This window comes from Sapajus apella, unplaced genomic scaffold, assembly GCF_009761245.1.
Source record: "Sapajus apella isolate SASKATOON/1434 unplaced genomic scaffold, GSC_monkey_1.0 scaffold160, whole genome shotgun sequence".
Taxonomy (NCBI): Eukaryota; Metazoa; Chordata; class Mammalia; order Primates; family Cebidae; genus Sapajus; species Sapajus apella.
In genome coordinates, this window is record NW_022437100.1 from 479,108 (window position 1) to 502,446 (window position 23,339).

The following is a 23,339-nucleotide window of genomic DNA, read 5'->3' on the forward strand; positions in this document are numbered from 1 at the left end:
GGTTCCCCCATGCTCTAAGCTTGTTTGTGCCTCAGGGCCTTTGCACTTGCTGACCTTGCTGCTGGACCTCAGCGCAAACGTCCCTTCTTCTCACAGTCCTTCCTGTCCCCCCAACCCAGTTACCCCAGAAATCAACACCCATCACAGCTCTGTTTTGTCATCCACACTGTCTGAAATTATCTCCATCATTTATTTACTTGTAGAATCAGTTTACTGGAGAATCTCAAATCCATGGGCTCCAAAACAAAGCCATTTTACTTTTTCCCAATTACTTTATTCCACCAAGCTCTGCGGAGGCCCCTTCCTGCTGGGTCTTAACAGGCTGATCCCAACATGCTTCAGACTATCCTAGTCACTGAAAGGCAGACCAGGCCAGCTCAAAACTCCCAGTCTTTGTTCAAATCTCATCCAGAATAGTGGGGAGGGGAGCAAGATCTTTTATTCCTTTCTCTGAAGAAAAAAAAAAGGGGGCCAGGGAGGAGCTGCGTGTCTTCTCCACAGGCCTCGTCTGGGAGTGGTTCCATCTGTTGTTATCCCTGTGGTGGGGGGTGCCTGATTGTTTTGGGGCTGAGCCTCGTCTGTTGCTGGGGTCGCCTCAGGAAGGGGCAGCCATATTCCCCTCCAGCCCTGCCAGTGGAAGAGGCCGCTGCTCTTTGCCTGGTGGGAAGCAGATTCCTTTTCAGTACCTGTCTGGCCACAGGACTCCCCTCCGTGTGGGTCCTTGTAGGAGCCCTCCGCGGAACACCTGTGTTGCCCTTCCAGACCGAGTCCTTGCTTTTCCTGGTGCTTCTCCCCAAGCCTCTCCCCATGGAACGCCCCACCAGAGAAGACTAGGCAGAGCTCCGGGACGTGTGCTGAGCTTCCCAAGGGTGCCCTCACCACATCCGGCTTGGGGGGGCGGTGCCAGCCTCCTCTTCCTGGCAGCATCCTGTCTTGGGGGATCCTCTTGGGCCTCCTTCCCTTGGTGGGGGAAGGGGGTGCTGGGAGGGGCACCCACTCACCAACACTGTGGCCATCCTCACTCCCTCTCTCTTGACCATTCCAGTCTTACACAGAAAGGGAGGAGTAGGGAGCCAGGGGAATGGGGATTCACAGCAGCAGGACCAATTCTACCGCCTCTACTAGGCCATGGGGAAGGGGCCCGGCCCTAAGCTTCCCTGATCTCTTTAGGAGGTGGTAACGAACTCTAGGCAGCCAGAAATGCCCCCGCTGTGGCCCTTTGGTTATGGTGAGCCTTCCCTTATGGAAGATGTGACATGAAACCAGCACCCTCGTGTTGCTAGTGCCTAGGAAAACACCTGGCACAGGGTAAGCCCTCGGTGACTACTTGCTGGAGGTGTGACGCGGTCACTACAGCGGCTTCATGTTGAGTAACAAGAAGAGAAGGGGGGCCGGAGAGCCTGACCCTGGCTGACACCGTGTGCCCAGGTGCCCTGCACACCCCTTACTTCACTTCTTACAGTGACCTGAGAGGCAGCCTAACCCCACCCGCTCCCGGCCAAGCTCGGGAGGAGGCAGAAGAGGCTGGCGGCTGGGAGCTAGGCTTTGGTGTCCATGATCCTGGCTCGGCCGCCCCTTGGCTACGTGTCTTAGTTCTCTGACTCCAGCTCCTCATTTGTAAAAGGGGGATGGTAAGACTGCACTGTAAGGACTGAATTAGCGAATATGTATAACACGTGCTTAGTTCATGTAGAGACATGGCAGGTCGTAAACAGGAACCAAGGCAATTTCCATTATCGCCATTATCACTAGGACAGGCCCAGGTTGGCTCACCCCGAGGCCGGTGCTCTCTGCACAACATCCCTCCCTCCTCTGGAGGGGGAGTGATGGAGTCCTCTGGGGCACGGGGGCTGAAAGAAGCCGAGACCCCCAGGGGAGGGTGACAGGGAAGGCCTGAGACTCCAGACCTTGGCCGGCAGCCTGATGTAAAAGGCGATGAGGCACCTTGTGGGTCTTCAATCAGGGGAGCGAGAGGATGAAAGTGGTGTTTTAGAAGATTAATCTGGCAGCAGTAACAGGATGGAGAACAGTGGAGCTCAGTGCAAACGACGATGACGCCGGCTGCCCAGCTCCCCCAGCAAAGCGGGAGCCTCGGGCCCATGCGCTCCTGGCAGCTGGATAGGCCAGGCCTCCACCAAGAGACAGGCACCAAGGGAGGCCGGCAGAGGGCACTGTTCTCCCGGTGACAGGAGCCATCTCCAGGGAGGTCTGGCGTCTGGCTAGCCAGGAGCTGGCGGCAAAACAGACTCAGAATGAGGAGGGCGCTGGCATCCCTGTCTCAGCCTGGGGACAGCTGTGGGAAACCGTACGCAAATGCTGGGGCAGGCCCTTTCAAACCCCCCTGCGGGCTCTGCTTTTGCAGCGGAGGCCCTTCAGGGAGCCAGTGCGACCTGCTGCGCAGAGCCGGCAGGACCACTCCCACGGGCAAGGTGATGGCCCAAAGCACCAGCCTTGCAGAAGGGAGGGCCAGGGTTCTGAGTGGGGCTCCCGGCTCTCTGGAACTGGCAACGACGCCGCGGCCAAAGTGCACAGTGAAGCTAGGGCCACCCTGGCCAAGGGCGGAAGGAGCTGCTGCTTCTACATTTTCTCTAATTTTATTTAAAGGCGTCATTATATATTAAAAGTGCAGAGGTAATTCTATCTTCTCTGGTCACATGGCACGGTCCGCTGTAGCCTTTACACCAGTGCCTGGAAAACCTCCATCTTCTCCCGGTACAGCTGGTGGAACTGCTTGGCCAGGCAGTGGAAAGGGGCTTCAAAGTTTTCCATCTCCTTCTGGAAAGACAGTGTGAAAAGTTGACTGTGTTACTTACAGAAGGGTCAGCGGGCCAGCACTCACTCCGTGCTTCCCTCATTCAGGGGCTACCCACTTTCTGCCTCATTTCATCTTCACACCCGTTGGGGTAGCCACTCTCATGATGCCAATTTTACAAGAAGGAAACTCAGATGGATTCAGGAGACTCAGACATGAAGGTATCTTGCAGGAAAACACACCCCTTGTGAATGGCGGAGCTGGGGCCTGAACCCGCATCTGTGTCTACAGAGCCTGTGCTTTTAGTTGGAATCACTGTACGTGTGATGAGATGTGAACATGAGACCTTTCTCACTTAGTTTTCACTGAGGCTCCAAAGGCCAAAGCAAAATACCAGACGATCAGGAGCCCCTCGTCCCGAAGAAGAGCTAGACAGCAGGGGGCACCCTCTTCCCAGGCTGGTGCTGGACCGGCCTTGGGAGAAATCCAGGTGAGGCTGCAGCTGGCTGCCAGTGGGACGGCCTTGCCACCTCCCCTATCAAACTAAACAGCCACAGCTGTACTTCCCTGGACCAGCGGGGCCAAGTGGGGCCAGCTGGAGCTTTCTTAAAGGGCTCAGCTGGGACCACCTCTGGGAGGGTGATGGGTCCCAATAAGAACAAACAGCCCGGAACTGAGGCTGCAGGAGGGGTGGAGGGAAACCACCTGTGAGAAGCAGCCTGCAGGTGACACGGTGCCAGTGATGGGGAGAGGGGCATCTCACAGGTGCCCACGAGGCACCAGCTGGACCCACCCGGCAGGTATGGAGTGGGCCATGACAGACCCCAATAAACACACCACGCTGCTCGCTCCGGTCTCCCTCCCGAAGCCTGTGAGAGGAGGTGCGGCTTTAAATCAAGTTCAGAATTTTGACAGTCATCTAGGGCGGGGCACTTTAATAACTGAAATAATGAATATTTTTGTGACTAAAGGAGCCCCAAAGAATTTCTGTTATCTGAGAGAGAAAAGAGAAGTTGAGGAACCTGCGCTGGATTTTATCTTGGGGGTGGAAAAAAATGGGCGCCTCCGGGGTATGAGGGGACAGGCTGGAGGGGAAGGAAACAGCGCCCTCTCAGCCGCTCTCGCTCTGTGGGTGCCTGGGTGCAGTAAAAAAACCAAACTTTTCTTTGAGAAAAAGTTGGCAGAAAAAGGAATGTACTACTTTCAAGACAGCAGCTCCAGCTATGAATGCACTAAGGACCTGTTTTGAAACGTTCCCCGGCATCTGGCAAAAATGCAACCTTGAGAAGAGGCCGAGAAATATCCCCAATGAAACAGAAGGGTTTCCAAACCGAAGAACGTTGCAGAAGGCATCAAGCTCAGTGCCTCCGCGTCACAGATGAGTAGCCTGGGGCCCAGTGGGTTGGTGCAGGGCCCAGCCCAACATCCAGATTCTCCAATTTGGGAAGAGCTGCCTATTCTCGAGGCCAGCTGGGATAAGAAAAATGCGCAGAGGAAACCAGGTCCCATGGAGAAGGTCACCTGGACTTTCTAGCAAGGGAAAGCTAAGCAAGGAAAACAGCTGGCCAAGAGGAAGAGAGGTGGCAGTGCTGAGAGCGCTGAGGAGACAGTGGACAGTTTGGGGACAAGATGGGCACTGACAGTACGCTCCCAACAGCCAAGGACTTGAAGGCCATCACCCTCCAGTGGACACAGAGCAAGAATTCAGTGCCTCCCGCCGGCACCGTTGGTTGCGCAGAGCATAACGTGCCAGGCAATGCCAATATCGGGGTCGAACACTGCATCCTTCAAAATTAGAGGTAAGAATCGAATGGAAAAAGAATGAGGCCTACATAGCACCCGCATGGGGATTTCTAAATGGGTTCGAAAGCACTCCAAAATGCAAGCTTGGGAGAACTCAACAGAAAATGGAAGGAATTCAATGCAGGTGAGCCTCAATAGACACCATGGAGTGCTTCTGAAATAGATGGAAATTGAACTATTTTCCAAGTACTTTAAGAGGGTTGCCAATGACAGGAATCCTTTTGTCTGATGACTAATCACCCTCTCCCTTACAGAGTCGGCACACCTGTGGAGGAGGTCTGTTTCGCGTGAAGGATTCTCAGGGCAGGTCCAGGCTGGCGTTGAGTCTGGCCTAGAATTCTGTTCTGCAGAGTCCCGAAGCAAGCTCCGAGGGCGGCCAGGGCACCCCTCCTAGAAAACCCAAGTTTTCCAGCTGGACAGACCTGACTTCTAGTCCCGTTTCTAGCTCTTGTTTAACTTTGCGACCAGGGCAAAGCTACCTACACAACCTTTCCGAGTCTGTCATCTGTATAACAGGGACAGGAGTGTCACCTTGTAGGACTGTTATGAAGCCTAAAGAAATAATGTGTGCAAAACGGCACACAGTAGGCCTTCAACAAACGTTACTTCCCACTCCCTGCTTGGCTGGGAGGGTAGTGATCGCCATGGATCGTTTGTGCACTTGTTTGTATTTAATTTTGTCCAACTCCTTAGAGCGATGAACAATATTTTTAAATATTTTAACTTCTGTTTGAAGAAATGCGTTGTAGTTTTTTTTTTTTTTTTTTTTTTTTTTGGCCTGAAATTTTCAAATATTGAAGAGTGTTCGAAAGTCAAAGAACCGTGTAGGGAACTCCTTTAGGTTGGCAGGATGGTCACTGTGGCGTTTAGGCAGAAGAGAGGAGGAGATGGGCATGGCTGTGTCTCAGGCTGCATTTGGTTATATTTCCTTTTTAATTACAGCTTTCTTAACTGAGCTGCCAGTGGTGCTTCTGTGAGCCTCAACTCAGGGGGGGACTCGTTAACTTGCACAGATAATAGCACGTGCTTACTGCAGCCTCTTCAATAATAATTTACACCCGCCCACTTCACCTGAACAGAGTTTAAACACGGAGACCACTGGCCTTTGGTGACTCATGTTTTGGAAGTGGAGGTGGGTTTTAATTTCTGAGTTCTATCAAGCGTGCCAGGGGATGTGGGATATTGGGGTGTGGGGACAATTTCACAAATGAATGGAGGAAGGGGGAATACTGAAATCCTGTTTGCTAGGGGCACTTCTGCTTACTGGTTTGCGCCAAGGTGAGCTGCAGAAAAGATGAGGAACCCTCTATACAGGAAAAGCTCACTGATTGAAGTTTCATTAATTTAGCATTTGTGATAAATTGCACCAGAGGCAAGGGTGAAATTAACTGTGCACGAGCCAGGAATACAAGGATTTAGTAATAACAGTCTAAACAAGATTACTAGGGGCAATGTTTATACCTGAAGAAGGCTGACATCTGCGTGTTAACCAGGCACCAGACTTTGTGACCCGTGTTTCACGTGCACCGTATTACCTGGTTCTCATATTTAGGAGAAGAGATGCATTTGATTATCCTCATTTTACAAGCCTGAGGCACCAGTAGGTTAAATAACACATCCAGGAACCCACAGCTAGTTCTGCTCCTCAAAATGGGAGGTCAGGGCGCCCGCCTTTAGCACTGTGCTTTTCCTAAGGAAGCATCGTGCTTTGGGGGTTTTACAAGCTCGGACAGCAGCGCTGGGGTTATTACTTGTGGGGGTCTGTCTTGTAGACTCTGACTCGGCACTGGTTGAATCAAGCACACTGACACACAGACACGATGCTTTGCTAGTTTGCCTGAGGGTCCTGGTGGCCTACAGGCATTCTGGAGAGTTCTGTAAACAGCTGCAACTGCTGGCCGTTCTCAGCTAGTGAGACTTGCACTTATTGATGAAAGTTTAATTGACGGAGGTTTGAGTTAACATACCAGTAGAGAAAGTTAACTTCCTTCTGAGAGGGCTGTTTGGCTTAAAGGTTAGTTTTAAGATTACATGAGTAAACAAGTTAGGTCAGCTCTTTTACATACTTCAGCCATCTGCTTTACTTGCTAACTAAATGTAAGGGGATTTGGGCTGCTTTTAGACGAAACTTTTACCGAAAGTATAAAAAAACTTTTAGGCCTTCCAGAAGGGTTTGAGACTATATTCTGAAACTTTTTCTACCAGTTTTCCTTTGATACTTTTGCTGCTTCCCACACAGCAGCACTGGTGGAGGTTCTTAGGAGCAACAACAGAAGTGCCTAGAGCCAAGGTCTAGTTTGAGCAGAAGATAACCTCCAGAATATTAACCAGCCCATGGTTCTTTTGAGGGCCACAGAATCAGGTCTAAAGGCCACAAGGTGAGGTCCAAGTTATGACCATGCCTGTGCCAGGCCTGGGTGGTCTGCCCAGCTAGCAACCCTGGCGCAGGGCCCTGTGACCCACACCTGGGCCCCTGCTGGCTCTGAGATGGATGTTCGCGGCCACTCCTGCCCCTGCAGGACAGATCACCACTTTATGCCCTTCCTAGTGGAGTCTCATGTGACATGTCTGATTGGTGCGGCCTGGGTCACATGCCTGCGTCTTGGCTTCAGGGAGGCTGGGACTTTAAAACTCCCAAACAGAGGAAGCAGGTTCCTAGGTGCTGGACAGATAACATATTAGCCTGGTGCAAAAGGAATTGAGGTTTTTGCCATTAAAAGTGTACTGAAGATGCTGGTAACACATAACTTGCTTTTTCTCCTTAACGAGGTCTTCTGCTCTTTGTGGCCTGGAGTCACCCTGGGGCTGCACCGATGGGAATTAGAGACCATTAGTCCTAGTCCTGGCTCCGCCCTTCACTAATCATGTGACTTTGGACAAATCGAGCTCTTCAACATGGGAATGGAAACTGTGGGGCCAACTTCTGGCTCACAGGACTGATTCTGAGGCCACATGAAACAATGTTCCAACGTCTGAGCCCATAATATCACGTGGAAGCGTCAAGGGTCATGCCCACCACACGCAGCACACTTGTATTTCTTACTAGGTGAGATCCAACTTTTCCCAGGGTTGGCTAGCTCATCTGCCTTAGTGCTATGTCTGAGTGGCTACTGCTATATTGAGAAAAGATCCTAGGCTAAGAATGTAAACATCACTTCCAAATGAGACTCTGCATATGGTGGAATAACAGCTCCCTGCACGTGAGGTCATGGGAAAGACCGCTGCCAGCAGAGGCCCACTCCAGACTTGGCTACAAGGCAAGCGGAGCTACTCACCACGGATGTCTCAAAACATTCCAAGCCCTGGCCCAGCGCCCAGGCCCGGGCCTCGGCGGAGTCCACTGCTCGTCTGCCGGCCAGGTCTGTCTTGTTCCCAACTAGAACACCTACTCAAAAGAAGCAACCAAAATATGGCACTTTACTGTTACAGGCTGGAAGGACAGTGAGAGGAGAGATACGAGCACTATTTTTGAGGGGTGGAAACCGTCCTGACAGCCGCCTGACTATGGTGGTGATCCCCACAGGGAAAGCTGGGGGTCTCTCGTGCTGGCCCCAAAAAGACCAGTGGGCTTTGCTTTTCATGCACAGCTTCTGCCAGGTCTCTTTTTCTAGACCTCATGTGTATCTGTCTCCCTTGCCTCCTCAAAAGGCTGCAAAGGCGAGAAGGCGAAGGCCAAATTGATGTGCGCCTTTGTAATAATTCCTAGCGCATGCAGCAAACTGTAAATTAGTCATTAATACTAATCTAAGGACCCGACTCAGAGTCAGGGATTCAGAGGTAATTTAGTTCAGCTCCCAGCTGCATCAGCTGCAGCTAATTTTTGAGCCTGTCTCTGGAGATCACTTTCCCGGTCTATAATGAGGAGAGTTTGTTGATCTCACATAGGGATGGAAAATAAACTGATTTAAAGCATTCAGAAGTGACAACGGGACCTGAATGTTTACTTGTACCCCACATACAAGAGACAATGAGGAACTCTTCCCTGGGGTTAGCTTTCTGGAATTAACAACTGATATGACAGCGCCCTCCCCTGACTGAGTCTCCCCACAGCCCTTCAAGGTGGTGTCCTCATTCCCATTTCCTGGACTGGGAGAGGTGTGGAAACTCACCATGGTTGGCATGGCTGCTAAGCAGCAGGGCCAGTGTATGCCCTCGGCCATCAGAGTCAAAGCCCAGGGTCCCTTCTCCACCCACAGCTACCTCTGCAATGCCCTAGTGTTCTTGAACTGAAGGACAGAGAGGCTGCTGGGAAACATGGGTGTCTGCAGCTCCCACCTGGGAGACAGATGCCTGGAGCCTGTGACCGAGCCTTCTCCAGCCACTTGCTGCAGTTGTTGAAGGACTGTTCATTGGTCACATCATAGACGAGACATAAGACGTTGGGACTCTCCCACTGTGCAAGAGGGACAGGATGGGCATGTGTCAGTAACAGAAAAAGCAACTTCAGGGCTGGGAGATAATCTGGCCTTCCAAGGGAAAGGATATGGGGGCAGAGGGAAATGAAAAACTATAAAGGGGATGGGAGTCAGAAAACAGCCACACCCACAGAAGTCAAACAACTCTCCCACAGGAATGAATGGGAGGGCCATGTTCAGTGGCAGGAAGCAGGGGCGGTGCCGTGGAGGACGACAGCTCATGTCTGGGCCAGGATCTGCTGGGCACTTCTGTGCATCACTGTGAAACTTCCCAACTCGGCAGAGTCAGCCTGAATATTCCCACTTTGTAGCTGAAGAAACCCAATTCAGGGAGGCTAAATGACTTGTCCAGGCCAGAGAGGCTTTAAAAACGACACCGATGACAGAGATGGGGGACAGGGGAGTTCTTCTCTACCCAGAAATCTGCTTTCACCTGCTGCCAGCCTCATTCATTCATTCATTCATTCATTCTCCCGCTCATTCTGATTGAGAGCTCACCACCATGTAAGTTACATGTTTGTGCTTTGCAGCCCTGAAAGTAGATTCTTTCTTCATCAGCCAGCCTTGGAAGCTGTTTGCTTGCATCTTCTTAATAAGGGCTGGCTGTTTAAAATGCAGAGGGCACTTTCTGCTTCTCCTGCCACGTCTGCATCAGCCTAATGCAAACCACACTGACAAGTAGACAGGGCTCCATGACCCAATTAAGAGCCAAGGCCACACTCTCAGGGGTTGTCGCCTTCAGGGGCTGCTCAGAGTCCCAGGACGTCCTGCTCCTGGACATAGGATGGCCCTGTACAGGCTGTGGGTGTGCGCCCTGGTGCTCGTGACTCTTGGTCATGCCCTGGTTTCTGGATCCCCCGACCTTGCACCATTAGGATCTGGTTTATTTCTGGGGTGTCAGTAACCTCCCAGGGGACAGAGGAGAATCCCTTTCCCTACAGATTGGATTCCCTTTCGAATCCTTGGAAGGCCAGCCCAGAGTCCACTCTGGAGGGCTCCTCCTCATCCTACAAGGCTGTGCTGGCTCCTGGCAGTGTCTGGGATGGGAAGACTGCACACTACACTGATGAACCTTTCATTCCACAGATTCAGTCTTGAACTTCTGCTAAAACACTGAGCTCTGCTACATGCACGCAGGAGACACCTCAGCATGGTTTTAACTCAGGAAACCCTCCTTCATCCAGGCTTCAGTGAGGGGGTCCTGGAGAGGTCTGGCATCAAGCAAAAGCCAGAGCGGGCGAGCCAGGAGTCAGGGCCAGCTGGAGGGAGGGTGTGAGCCGATGGCTCACATGGCCCGGATTTGCCCAAATACATTGTCCTTTCTGCCAGGCATGGCAGCCCAGTGCCAGGCCATGCACATGGTAGGCAATTGGGGTGAATATCACGAACCAGTGCATGAAGCCACCCTGCATGAAATCACTGTCATTAGATCTGCTTCTCTTAGACGGCAAAGAAAAGGGGGCAGAAAAGTTTCCATTAAAATGTGGCTGTTCTTGGAAAGGCAGGGGAGGGCTCTGGAGAACTCAAACCCTCTAATTAGCTCACTGGCCCAGATCAGTGGAGACTGTTACCACAGAAGGTACAGCGAGCGGATCCCGCGGGGCTGGCAGGACAGGGGTGAGCGGGGCATGGTGAGCCCTGGGCGGCAGCGGGGGCATGTCCCGCAGCAAACCCCAGTGGAACGGCCCTGTGGAAGTCCCGGTCCCCGCTCCGGGGGTGGCCAAGAAAGTGAGCCTCATCATAGGCTAAGGGCTCTACGGCACTCCCCAGAGGGGCAGGAGACAGTTGGTACTGTCCTGGGAGGTAGGGGACACCATCTGCAAGGGCACCATCAGGAGGGGTTGCTCAAAAGAAGGGAGGTCCCACAGGAGGAGGGCTGCAAGGACCAAGCCGCAGGGCTCTTCGCCTGTTGGCTCCTGGCCACCCCAGAGCTACGGCCCGGGCAGTCACGCACATCAGCCATTCCCTTCTTGCCAAGTAGCCAAGAGTCCCGGGCTAGGAGGAATGCTCCTTAAAGAATTTTGCCATGGGAACTTCGTGACAGCACAGTGCAGTGAAGCTGCTGTGTGAGCACTCTCAAGGGCAAACGTTTTGGCAGGAGGTGGTGGTAGTCAGGAAAAAGACCACTTGTTACTTGCCAATTTATCCAGCATTTCCGAAAACAGCTCCTTGCCGGCAGAGTCAAAAATGAAGAGTTCCTACAATCAGAAAAGCAAAAGTCTTCCATGGAAAAACCACAGGCTATGTACAAGTCACCAGCACCTCTCTCAGCTCACCCCGGACTTGTCTTAGGGTGAAATACAGGTACCCACATTATCATACAGGCTCTGTCTTTTCTCCCAGGCACGAGAGAAGACGGTGGGGAAAGGAGCGAACTGCAGATTCTTAGGCAGTACAACGGGTTCTCGCACCAACCAGCACTTTCTGTACAGAGTCTCACCTCTCCTAACCCTGAGTGCAAAGATCCCAGGAACAGGCTGACTTCCCACCTGGCAGAACAGAATGCTAAACAGGCCGACAAGCGCTCTGCTTTCCAAAAGGTCACTCTGCACTTTGTTAACCAAATTGATTTTCAAATCTTAGAACATTTCTTTCTAAAGGAGGTCACTCAGTAGGCCTGGGGAAGGTGTTTAAAGTAGGACATTCTGCCACCCTTCTGGGATGGCTAAGGTGTGATGTGGAGGGTGTGGGATGACCCTTCCTGCCCTGTCCAAACCTTCCCCCGCCCAGGTGAGAGCCCCCAGTGCTGCTCCCCTAGGAAATCTCCCCTCGGCAACTCCCCAAGCTCCCTCCTGGCACTGGGTATTCCTGGGGTCTCTGACCCCTGGCACATGCCATCTGAACGTCAGTGCCATGGTCTGTTTTGTGTATTGGTTATCTGTGCATCCATCTTACCTTTGTCTATAACAGAAGTACTTATACTGTTGTTTTTTTTTTTTTTTTTTGCTCACAGACCTGTTTAGGAATCTGGTGAAAGCTACAAACCCTCTCCCTAGAAAAGCACACACAAACATAACATCTTACAATTCGATTTCAAGAGCCCCAGGTTCCCATAAAGAGACTCAAGAACCTTCATAGTAGATAACAGGCTCATTGAGGGCCAGGTCCATAGCCTAGTCTTCCTCCTTCCTCCTCCTCCTCAGTCCCTCCCTTGAATGCTTCTGGATTCTATTCCAAAATGCTCAGACAAGCCTAGGCCATCACCTTGTGCCGAATTTATCCTAGGGAGGCTAGTGTGACCACAGGGACCCTGGCGCAGCTGGGGTAGCCCCGAGTTCCCTTGGGTAAAGCCATCACTCACCACACTGTCTCCCGTGTCAGGAACTGGCACTGTCTTCACCACCAAATCCATTCCTGTTGTCTGCCGAGGAACACCAAGAATGTTAGCACTGAAGGCCCCCAAAGGGGGAGCGTGTTACAGGAGAACACACGAGCACCCCAATCCCAGGAGGGCTCTCTCCAATGGAAGGGTCTCTTGTTGGGAAGTGGCTCAGCGTGCATAAGTCAGAGAGGACCAACTAGTCCTCTGCACCTCCCTGCCCCCAAGTGAGCTGCTACACATGGTGACTAAGTTGCTTGGGGCCAGTCTGCTCTGCAGCTGACCTCTGACCCCAAGCTAGTGGAAAAAACCATCTCCATGTGGCCCTTCGAGCAGCCTCTCGTCAGCCGACTTAAGGCTTCTTCAAGGAACTTTGCAGTCACTCGCTCATGGTGAACCGAGCACTTGTCTTTAAGCTGTAGCCCCAGCTCACCAGTGTGTAGCTCTTCTGGAAATGGGCTCCATCACTGCGGAAGATCTGGGCCAGGGCAGTCTTGCCCACTGCTGGGTCTCCTGTTAGGTCAGAACAGAAAAAACAATGCCCCAGTCCTCATCTGACTTGAGAATCTCCCGCTGCAGAACATTCATCTAGAAACCAGAAACTTCAATGAGTTTTCAAAGATGGACTTGCCTCTCATGGGGACTTGTTCTGAGGCCTCGGGCAGGGCACAGGTCAATGAGACTGATCTGCAAACCTCACAACAGCCAAAGCACATTTCTGCACGGCTAAGCCTTTCATCCACAGGAACTGACCCAGAAGATAACAGAGCTTATGGAGGGCTTTGGGGCCCTGAAAACAGAACTGATGCTCTTCCACTGAAACGCGCCCTATGGGGAAAAGCTGTCACTTCCAAACTGGAATTTACTTTGAAGTCTTGAAAGTAAAGAAGTATGACTGGCACTGACATGCAGACTCACCTGTCAACTGACCCAATCTGGGTCGACAGCTTCCACCAGAATACTTTTTTGCGGTGGGGGGATGGGGATTGGGAGGGTCTCTGCATTTGTGGGAAGCAGGAAGTGTAAGGCTATGTTCATCATCCTGAAATGTTTCCAAATGCTATGCTCCGTCTCAATCACAGAGTGCCTGTTTATGACCCTAGGATTCATCTTCCCAGGGGCCTCTCCACCGATTCTTTTTTTTCTTTTGAGATGGGAGTTTTGCTCTTGTTGCCCAGGCTGGAGTGCAATGGCACAATCTCGCACACCGCAGCCTCTGCCTCCTGGGTTCAAGTGATTCTCCTGCCTTAGCGTCCCTGGTAGCAGGAATTACAGGCACGCGCCATCACACCCTTCTAATTTTGTATAGTAGAGATGGGGTTTCTCCATGTTGGTCAGGCTGGTCTTGAACTCCCGACCTCAGGGGATCTGCCTGCCTTGGCCTCCCAAAGTGCTGGGATTACAGGCGTGAGCCACCGTGCCCGGCCCCTCTCCACCAATTCTATCTGCAATGGCAGCCATCTCCACCAAGCTCGTCTCTCGCCTACTGACTTGATCTCCCTTTCCTTTGCTGGTCAACAGCCCCAGAAACTGGTCTCTCAGAACTAAAGGTTTATGTCGCAGTTTTCAGTCTGAGACCTGAGTCTTTCACAAGACTGCTGGGAGCCATTTAATCCAGAGCTCCTCCTGTGCCCGTCATGGAAGCTGGAAACTCTCCCTGCCCATCTTTAATTCCCCTTTTCCCTCCCCATTTTCCCTCCCTTGGCTCTGCCAAGCCTCCTCCAATGCCGATCGTGTCCATTTGCAATCTGTTTTCCTCCCGAGTCTCACATGGACTTGCACTCCATGGTCCAGGCCCCGGCAGAACGTGTGCTTTCTGCTTCTCACCTGGGTCCTTAGCAAAATCAGCCCCGTACTACGCAGCTTCCCGCCCGCATCACTTGGTGCCACCCCTTCACCTTTGCTTCCCATTTTACAGTCGGCTTCAACGCTTCTTTCCTCGACTTCTCAACAGCCTGCCACTGTTCACTTTTCAGTTTTGACTTTTCCCACCTATAATTTTCTCTTGTAAGACAATTATTTCCCTGCTCGTGGCGTTTCGTTTTATGTGAACTCCTCCAGGTTTGAGTGGGCTCTTCAGGTCCTGCTTTTCTATTTGTCACCACTCCTCATAAGGGAACCAACATGTGCTGAGCCCCCCTCATGGACCTGCTCACACAATCTCATTCATTCCTTTCCCCCCAAGCTATCACTAACCTTGCCTGACAGATGAAGAGACCGAGGCTCAGAGAGGCTGGGTTGCCCGGGATTCCAACCTCATGCTCTTCCCAGGCCCTGCTCCTCTCCTAGAGCTCAGGGACCCCTTTTAACCCCTCCCCCCTTTTTTGAGAGGCAGTCTCTGCCGCCCAGGCTGGAGTGCAGAGGCACAATCTCGGCTCGCTGCAAACTCCGCCTCCCGGGTTCAAGCGATTCTCATGCCTTAGCCTCCTGAGTAGCTGGGGCCAGAGGTGCATGCCACCACAGCTGGCTAATTTTTGTATTTTTGGTAGAGACAGGGTTTCACCATGGCCAGCCTGGTCTCAAACTCTTGACCTCAGGCGATCCGCCTGCCTCAGCCTCCCAAAGTGCTGGGATTACACGCGTGAGTTCTGACCCATTTTTAATGCTGCCCCTCTAGGGCCTCCTCACCTCAGCCTTCCATGACATCTGGGGCAACCACCACCAAGACTGTCACGGGGCATCCATCCATCTTGGAGCAAACAGAGCGCATCGCTTTTCCTTCCGTGGGCCCTGACTGTGCCCGCCCTCCCAACTCCAGTTCTGCTCCTGAATCCAGCTGGAAATCAGCTCCTCCTGCTTGTGAGATTCCCCACAGATTTGTTCTGCTTAATTTCATAAATCTTTCCTCTGACTGTCAGTCAGAGTCACCAACACTTATGGGAAACCGCCTGTGTTGGCTACGAGGGCTCAGAAGCACAGGGAGGTGAAATAACTGATAAACACATTTGCAGAGCAACAGGATGACAAGTGCAAATTCAAATAGCACAAACTGGGAACCAAGGCATCTGGGGAGCATTGAAGAAAGAAGTGAATGAGAGGGTTCATTGGTGAGGGAGGCTTCCCAGGGGCAAGGGCTGGGCCTGGGGGTGACAGCAGGCAGGGCTCTGCAGGACACAGAGGATGACGTCTGCAAGGACATGTGAGGTCACCTGTGACCTCACAGTTGCTAAGGCCGATGGCCTTTTCTTGGTTCTCATCCTCCTTGACGTCTCTGAAGGATGAGTCAGCCTGAAGCAGTCCCTTCCTTCCTCAGTCTTGTTTCTGTGGCTTCGGTGACCCTGCCCTGGCCTGGTTCTCCTGACATCTGCCCCTCGAGTGTGGGCATTCCCATGGGCCTGTCCTTGGTGGCACTGTGCTCCCAGTCCACTCCATCCCACTGACTCTCGTCACCTTGACTGAAGGCAGGATCTCCCTCCCAAGCTTTGTCTGTATATCCAAAAACCTGTGTGCCTTGCCACTAGAATGAAGGACCTTCCTCCAACCTCAGTCTCTCTGAAGCCAAGCTCCATCATGCCCTTGTCCTGAGCGGGTTGCCCCCCTCGCCCATGCTTTCTGTTGGTGATGCCTCTGGGTATTTTCATTGTCCCTAGATTCAACGGGTCACCTTGGACTGCTCCTCCTTTCTCCGGTCTCCAGGTGGCCTCCCTTGCATTCCTCACCTCCTTGGCTGAGTCTCAGCCCACCTCTGCTCGGCCTCCCTGCTGACCCCGCCCCAGTGAGCTTAGACTGCACGACTCATTTTCCATCTCAGCCCCGAGTCCATCCTGCCGTGGTGTGCTGGGGAGGGGACTCTACAGACACGTTTCTCCCTCGTTAGGAGGTTCCCGTTAGGCTCTGCCAACCGAGGTTCTGGAAGAAGAAGGGAAGGCCGGGGTCGGAGGAGAGGACATTGCTCTTCCTGCCTCTTTTCCTTTGTCTTAGCACCACCCTAGCAATGGCCTGCACCCTAGCGGCACTAACTGCTTCCTGTCTCGTGTGTGTGTGTGTGTGTGTGTGTGTGTGTGCGTGTGTTTGCACTCCCAGACCAGCCTCATTGCTGCCCCCTGAGGAGCCAGCAGCAGCAGGCAGTGCCCTCTTCTCAGAGATCTGCACCTCGGCTCTCAGAGCCCCTCCTCCCTGCTTCTGCGCTCTGAGAACCCCACCTGCTTCCCTCTGCTTCCCCAGCCTGGGAGGCGGTGGTCCTCCTTCCTGCAGTTACTACCTGTGCTGCCTCAGTGTCCCTTTTCCCTTTCCAGTCGTCCGGCACATGTGTAATTAACATCCTACTGAAATCCTCACTGTGGTAATGCCGAGTACAGTTCCTGGATTTTGCCTGGCCTCTGACTTGTGTAGTCCTGGGTACTGAGAGTGGTCTCAAAACACAGACCCTCCAAGATGGTTTGGAACTGGTTTGGTGCATCTTGCCCTGAACACAGGGCTGAGCCCTTCCCAGTGGGAAATGGGCCCTGGTGCTCTGTGGCATGTGCTGGTGTCACACAGCGGGTGACTGAATTCCTAAGGTGCCAGCACCAGCTGGGCTGGGCCCCTTCCTCAGGGGTCTGGATCCCAGCTCCCTGGGCTCTTCAAGCTTCTGACACCCGCAACCTCTATCCGCCACTCTGTCATCTCAGTGCTGCCTTCTTGCTTCTTCAGTTCTCCAACACCTGATGAACCAATTCCGTATATTAAAATTTCTCTGCTGAAATGACTGCGTTTTCTGCCTTCCTGACTGCGCCGTGATTGAAAACACTTCCTTTCTCTTCTTTTTTCTCCCTGCTCTAATCCGCCCAGAGCGTGACATCAACAGATGGGCCCTCATAACACAGTGCCTCCATCTTGGCAAACCTTCACACAAACCCACTGAGGATTTCCTCATGGCCCACCCATCCCCACGGTCAGCTCTACCTCACCTTCCCACTCTCTCCTCAACAATCCCTTACCCCAGATCTGGGCTCTGCATTCCTGTCCGCCCCGTTCCTGGAAATTCCTCAAGGCCAACTCCTTCTAGGTTCTCCTAGACCAAATTCAAACCCATCCATTCTCTGCAAGGAAAGCTCAAGTAATATCCTTCCTGCACTGCCTCTGAAAGCTCTCTCTCCCTCCGTCTTTATGTGTGTGGCTAACACAGGCCAATGCTTACTGGTAGCGTGAGATATGACGTCAGAGCAACCCTCCCAGGAAGCTCTGTTGCTATCTCCATGTATATCAAGAGGCAGAATATCATGGTACTTAAAAGCACAGACTCTGGAGCCAGACCCCAGTTCCATCGCTTTCTAGCTGTTGTGACTTTAAATCAGTGACTTAACCTCTCTGTGCCTCAGTTGCAATATGTATAACATAGGATAATCCTAGCATCTACCTTGCAGAATTGTTATGAGGATTTAATGCGTCAATATGTACAATGCCTGGCAGATAGTACTATTTAAGTGGGTTTTTTTTTAAAGTAAACAAAATATAGATAAATGTCAAATGTTGTTTCCTCTCTTCTCCAGAACCACAACAAGTAGCAGCTGTGCCTTGAGGTGCTTCCCGGACCTGGCACACAAAGAGCACTCGCTGTGTGTTCGCTGTGCTCGAACTTCTCACGCATGTCTTAGTTCTCCCTGAGTGCAACTGACTCACGCTTGCATTCCCACTGCACCTCGCATGGTGACTCACACATAGTAGGTGCTCAGCCAGTATCTGTTCAAAGCATCAACACTCGAACTGAAGGTCAGCTCCTTCGATGACTAGTTATGAGAGAGAAAAAGCAGAGCAACTCAGTTGAAACAGCAGGGCTATGGGGCACGGATGGAAAAATAAAACCAATGCTGTAGATGTGTGTGGGTATGTGTGGGTGTGTGTGGGTGTGTGTGTGCGCGTGTGGTGGGCATGGCAAAGCAGGCTGATTTCTGGGCTGAGGTCTTTTGGTCCCCGAAAACTTTCAAGAGGAAATGCTGCGGAGGCCTTGAAAAGAGGCTGCAGGCCGGGCACAGTGTCTCACGCCTGTAATCCCAGCACTTTGGAAGGCTGAGGTGGGGACTCACTTGAGGTCTGGAGCTCAAGACCAGCCTAACCAACATGGTGAAACCCCATCTCTACTACAAATACAAAAATTAGCTGGGCATGGTGGCATGTGCCTGTAATCCCAGCTACTTGGGAGACTGAGACATGAGAATTGCTTGAACCTGGGAGGCAGAAGTTGCAGTGAACTGAGATTGTGCACCACTGCATTCCAGCCTGGGTGACAGAGTGAAACTGTGTCAAAAAAAAAAAGCGGGGGGGGCAGGCATGGTGGCTCACACCTGTAATCCTAGCACTTTGGAAGACTGAGGCGGGCGGATCACTCAAGGTCAGGAGTTCAAGACCGCCTGGCCAACATGGTGAAACCCGTCTCTACCAAAAAAATATGAAAAAATTAGTTAGTCGTGGTGGCAGGCACCTGTAATCCCAGCTACTTGGGAGGCTGAGGCAGGAGAATTGCTTGAACCTGGGAGTCGGAGGTTGCAGTGAGCTGACATTGTGCCATTGCACTCCAGCCTGGGTGACAAGAGGGAAACTCCATCTCAAAAATAAATAAATAAATAAAGGAACAGAGGATGAGGATCATGGCTTGAGGACAGCGTAGCTTGGGCTAAAGCCCTGGAAATCAGGTCGGAAGCCAGGGTCTGGATCATACAGTTCTGCTGCTTCCAGCTGTGTGACCCACAGCAAATGTTCTCATTTTTCTGGAACTCAGTTACCTCATCTATAAATGAGGATGGCAATGCTACCAATCCTACAGGGTTGCTGTGAGGATTCAGTGAGACCACCTGTAATCGAGGGTCTATCCCAGAGTTGATGTACAGAAAGTGATCAGTAAGTTAGCTCCATGCTGAAAACTGAATTTAAAAAGAACAGAGATAAGCCCATTTTTTTTAAAAAAATATAACTTCAGAAAATAATGTTCCCACCTCATCCATAAAGAAATTAAAGCTCAAAACAGTGCTTTGTCCAAGATGACACAGCCAGTAAGAGGAACGGGCAGAATTACTTTTGTTACACAACACTGCCTCCTCTGGTGCTCTGGAAACAGGAGACTCTCCTGAGAACCACTAATTTCTTTTGCTCCAGTATGATTCAGTTACCACTGTCAGTCATCTTTCTATGTGACCCTTTTACTTTCAAATTATAAAAGCCATTAAAAATATGATCGTTTACTTTCAGTCTGGAAGAGGGGACTTTTTAAAAAAAGGAATCTCTTTTTCTCTATGTAATTTCTCACCACTTCTTTCCTGAGCTGGTGGGGAAGCCTGGAAAGGTCACAGCTTTCAACAAAAACACAAGTTAAGAGTTTCGGAGTTGGGCAGATCTAGTACCAGTCCAGAGTGCTACAGTGGGACGATTTCATGAAATATGTGTGCCGCGTACAGAGTAAGGATCCAGGAACGTGCATATGTGTTTCGTGTAGTCAAAGGCCTATAATCCAAGCTATTGTTTTTCTAAATATGCAGACTGATACGGTGCACTAAAAATATGCAAGCCACACAGTCATCCATTCTGAAAGTATTAATTGAATAGTTACTATGTTCCAGGCATTGTTCTGGGCGCTTGGGATGTATCAGTCAACAAAACAAAATTGCTGCCTTTGGGAGACTCAACATTTATGTCCTTCTTGGAGTGCAGCAGCACAGTAAATTTGGGACAACACACAAGTGCCTTTTGCCTCTGGTCACTACTCTCCTGTCACTGTTATCAGAGGGGGTGAGGTCAAGGGAAAAAAAACCCAAAGTAAAGATCACCAAAGTCACTGAGCCTAACTTTGGGGTACAGTAAATGTTTAGCTGAAGGACTCAAGGTTTGCTTAAGTTCTGTTTTAACGAGTCTGCTGCTCCAGAGTTTTAAACTAGTGATTTTTTAACGAGTCAGTTCAACCAGTGAAGGTGGTCTCAGCGTATGGCAGGGAGCAGGGGGAATCCGCTGGAGCTGCGAATGTGCCCCGGAGGATCATTCTTCCGCGGCTAATGTAATTTACTGTGTCAGTAATGGCAGTAACTCGCCGTTGGGAGAGAGATAGGAAAAGAAGGTAGGAAATTTAGGTGAACAAAACCTTTGGATGAATTTTGAAGGCTCGGGACTCCAGAGACCGCTGTATTCAAGCGCAAGTTTTCAGACTCACCTGCCAGGATGCATTTGGCTGCCAGCTTCACCATGGTAACCAACACTCCCGCGAGCCGTACCCAGAGGACAAGAGCGGCTGCTAGAGGCGCGGGTGGGTGGGTTTCGGGCCCTGGGCCGGCCTGGAACGGGGAGGTGGGGAGGGCTGATCTCAAGGGCCGGTGGCCGTGGCAGGGCTGGGGATGACCGGGCCCAGCCCTCCTGGGCTGTGGGCGGATAATGGGCGCTGGGAGCGGGTGGGTAAGGGGGGCTCCAGGTTGGTCCGGCTCGAGGCCCGACACAGCAGTCTGAAAATATGCAAGCGAGCGGACACGGCCTGTGCTCCCGGCCCAGCTCCTCAGCCCAGCCTTCCCCAGCGGGGCCAGGGAAGGATCTCCTCCCGCCCCAAGTACCGCGCCAAGCGCACACTCCAGGCAACCATAACCCACCTGCCCCGCCTCCCCCTCCTCGCTGACCCTCGATTGGTTGTCGCCAAAAGCTCCCACCCTCGAGGGCTTGCAAAGATCCAATGGAAGTAGGGGGCGGGGATAATAGCCTTTTCTTGAGACACAATTCGTAGAGTTATTTGTTCTTCAAGTTCATTCTGCTCGACAAGTGGTTGTAAGTGACGTCAGTCAGCTTTATATCCCGCCCCTGCGGTGCCAGAGAGTCCCGAGGTGAAGTCTTCACGTCAGGCCGCCAGAAGCGGTAAGAGAAGCTTTCTGACTGGTCGGAGGCTGGCTTAACCCGTCTTCCGGAGGAATGGGGATTCGCTACTCCCGCTGTCCTTCTGGAAGTGGGTTCGCCTGCCAGGGGCGCACTCTTAGCAGGTCGGGCTCTAGGCGTTCTGGGGCGACGCCCCCGCAGTGGGCCAGGCTGCCGCTGCTGAGGCCTTATTGACTTCGTTTGAGTTCGCAGCGGTTCTAGTGGCTTCCCCGGTTCCCGGGTTCTGCGCAGCGGGGCTATCATAGTGCGTCAGGAAGTTCAGTTCCTGCCCCGCATCCCTCAGGGACATCTCATTTAAAAGCCCAAAGATGTTATGAGCGTTAAAATCTAAAAATGAAGGTGTTTCAAGCGATGTTTGTGAATAAAGGGAGAACGGATACACTTTGATGGGGCTGAGCGGTGAGACTCGGGAACTGGACGGCGTACTTTCCCCTTAGTCCATTTACTGTCTTGCAAAAGGAGGATGCATCGCTCACCACGACGCCCGTCACCCAGGGAGGCTCCGTCTACGCGACTGTTTTCCGGGTTAGGGGTGCCTCTTGCACGTGGTTGGAGAGTGAGAGACCTAAATCACTGCCGTCTTTCTGGTCTGGGAAAGTTAACTCATCTCTCAGCCTCTCAGGATGGGCCTAGGAGAACCCCCCTCGTGGGGTAGTTGTGGGGATGGAAGGAGAGAAACCTATGAGTGAGTAGGTTCACCAGTGATTGTGGGGTGCATGAGAGAGACGAAGCTTATCTGGACAGATTTGGTTTATCATCGCTGTCATTGGTTGGCCGAAGGTACCCCCTGTCCTCACTCTCTCGGGACCCCTGGGATTTCTGACGGCTGCGGGAAGAGCAGCCCCTCAGTGAAGATGCCCGTGCCAAGGCTCCGCATTCCCTCCAGACACCTAAAACATTCCACCTCTCCACCACTCTGCATCTCAGGGTGGCCGCCAGCCTTGTGTCGGGGAATGCACACACACGCTCCATGAATAACTGACAGTTTCGGCTCCGAATCTGGAGTAAAACAATTCAAGTTGTCTGAAAGGTTCTTTCCTTGGGATTCATTCCTGGTGTTATGGCAAGTGCGGTTCACCCTGGGGGCTGCCCATCTGTGATCTTTGGTAAAGAAAAGAGCAACATGTGGACAAGTCACTGTGCCACAGGTGGATACAGAACTCCCTACACCTCCAGGAGCATTCCTCACCCCGGGTGGGTGGAGAGGAAGTCGGGAAGGATATTATGGAAGGAGAGCGTCGTAGGAATTTGCGAGGTGAACACAGGAAGGCGAATGCTGGGTGGATGGGTCAGCACGTGCAAAGGCTCAGAGCTCTGGGAGGGCAGGAGATGAAATACACGGTGGAATGGCAAGGCCCAGAGTAGAACCCTTGTTTGAGGAATTCATTCAACAAATATTCTGTTGAGTGCTTACTAAACACCTGGACGTAGAGGTAGACAGAACCATCAAGCCCAGTGGAGTGGCAGATGATCAGGCAGTGATGATCTATGATTGCATGTTGTCAATGTTGAATGCAGAGGACTTGGCGAAGGAAGAACAAATACCCCACGCTCTGATCCCTGGGCCGTCACATTAGCATCACCTGGGGATTGCTAAGAAATGCATATTTCCAAGCCCCACCCGGACCAGCTGAACTCCAGAGGTGGGGCCCACAGTCTGCTTCCATAAGCCCTCCTGGTGATTCCGACAGATGCTCATGTTGAGAACTGGTTTTCTTTTTTATTTTTTGAGACAGAATTTCATTCTTGTTGCCCAGGTGCAGTGCTGCAATCTCGGCTCACCGCAACCTCCACCTCCTGGGTTCAAGTGATTCTCCTGCCTCAGCCTCTGAGTAGCTGGGATTACAGGCATGTGCTGCCATGCCCAACTAATTTTTTTTTTTTTTTTTTGAGACGAAGTCTTGCTCTTTCACCCAGGCTGGAGTCAGTGGTGCATCTTGGTCCACTGCAACCTCTGCCTTCCAGGTTCAAGCGATTCTCCTGCCTCAGCCTTCCTAGTAGCTGGGACTACAGGTGCATACCACCACATCTGGCTAATTTTTTGTGTATGTATATATATATTTAGTGGAGATGGGGTTTCACCATATTGACCAGGCTGATCTCGAACTCCAGACCTCGTGATCCGCCCTACTCAGCCTTCCAAAGTGCTGGGATTACAGGCATGAGCCACCTCACCTGGCCTCCCCTAACGTTTTCAATATGCAGCTGGATGAATCCAGAGATGTGGAAC

At 51.9% G+C, this 23,339-nt stretch overlaps 1 protein-coding gene across 1 annotated transcript; it reads right to left on the bottom strand.

Moving 5' to 3' along the window:
* Positions 1 to 2,574: 2,574 nt before the first annotated feature.
* Positions 2,575 to 20,857, bottom strand: IFT27 (intraflagellar transport 27). The gene is made up of 7 exons (XM_032266653.1): positions 20,406 to 20,857; positions 12,723 to 12,802; positions 12,272 to 12,331; positions 11,109 to 11,168; positions 8,831 to 8,948; positions 7,831 to 7,940; positions 2,575 to 2,775 (listed from the first exon to the last, which is right to left on the bottom strand). Exons 1-7 carry the CDS (start codon positions 20,437 to 20,439, stop codon positions 2,677 to 2,679), a joined length of 561 nt encoding a protein of 186 aa, XP_032122544.1. The 5' UTR covers positions 20,440 to 20,857; the 3' UTR covers positions 2,575 to 2,676.
* Between the last annotated feature and the right edge of the window lie 2,482 nt (positions 20,858 to 23,339).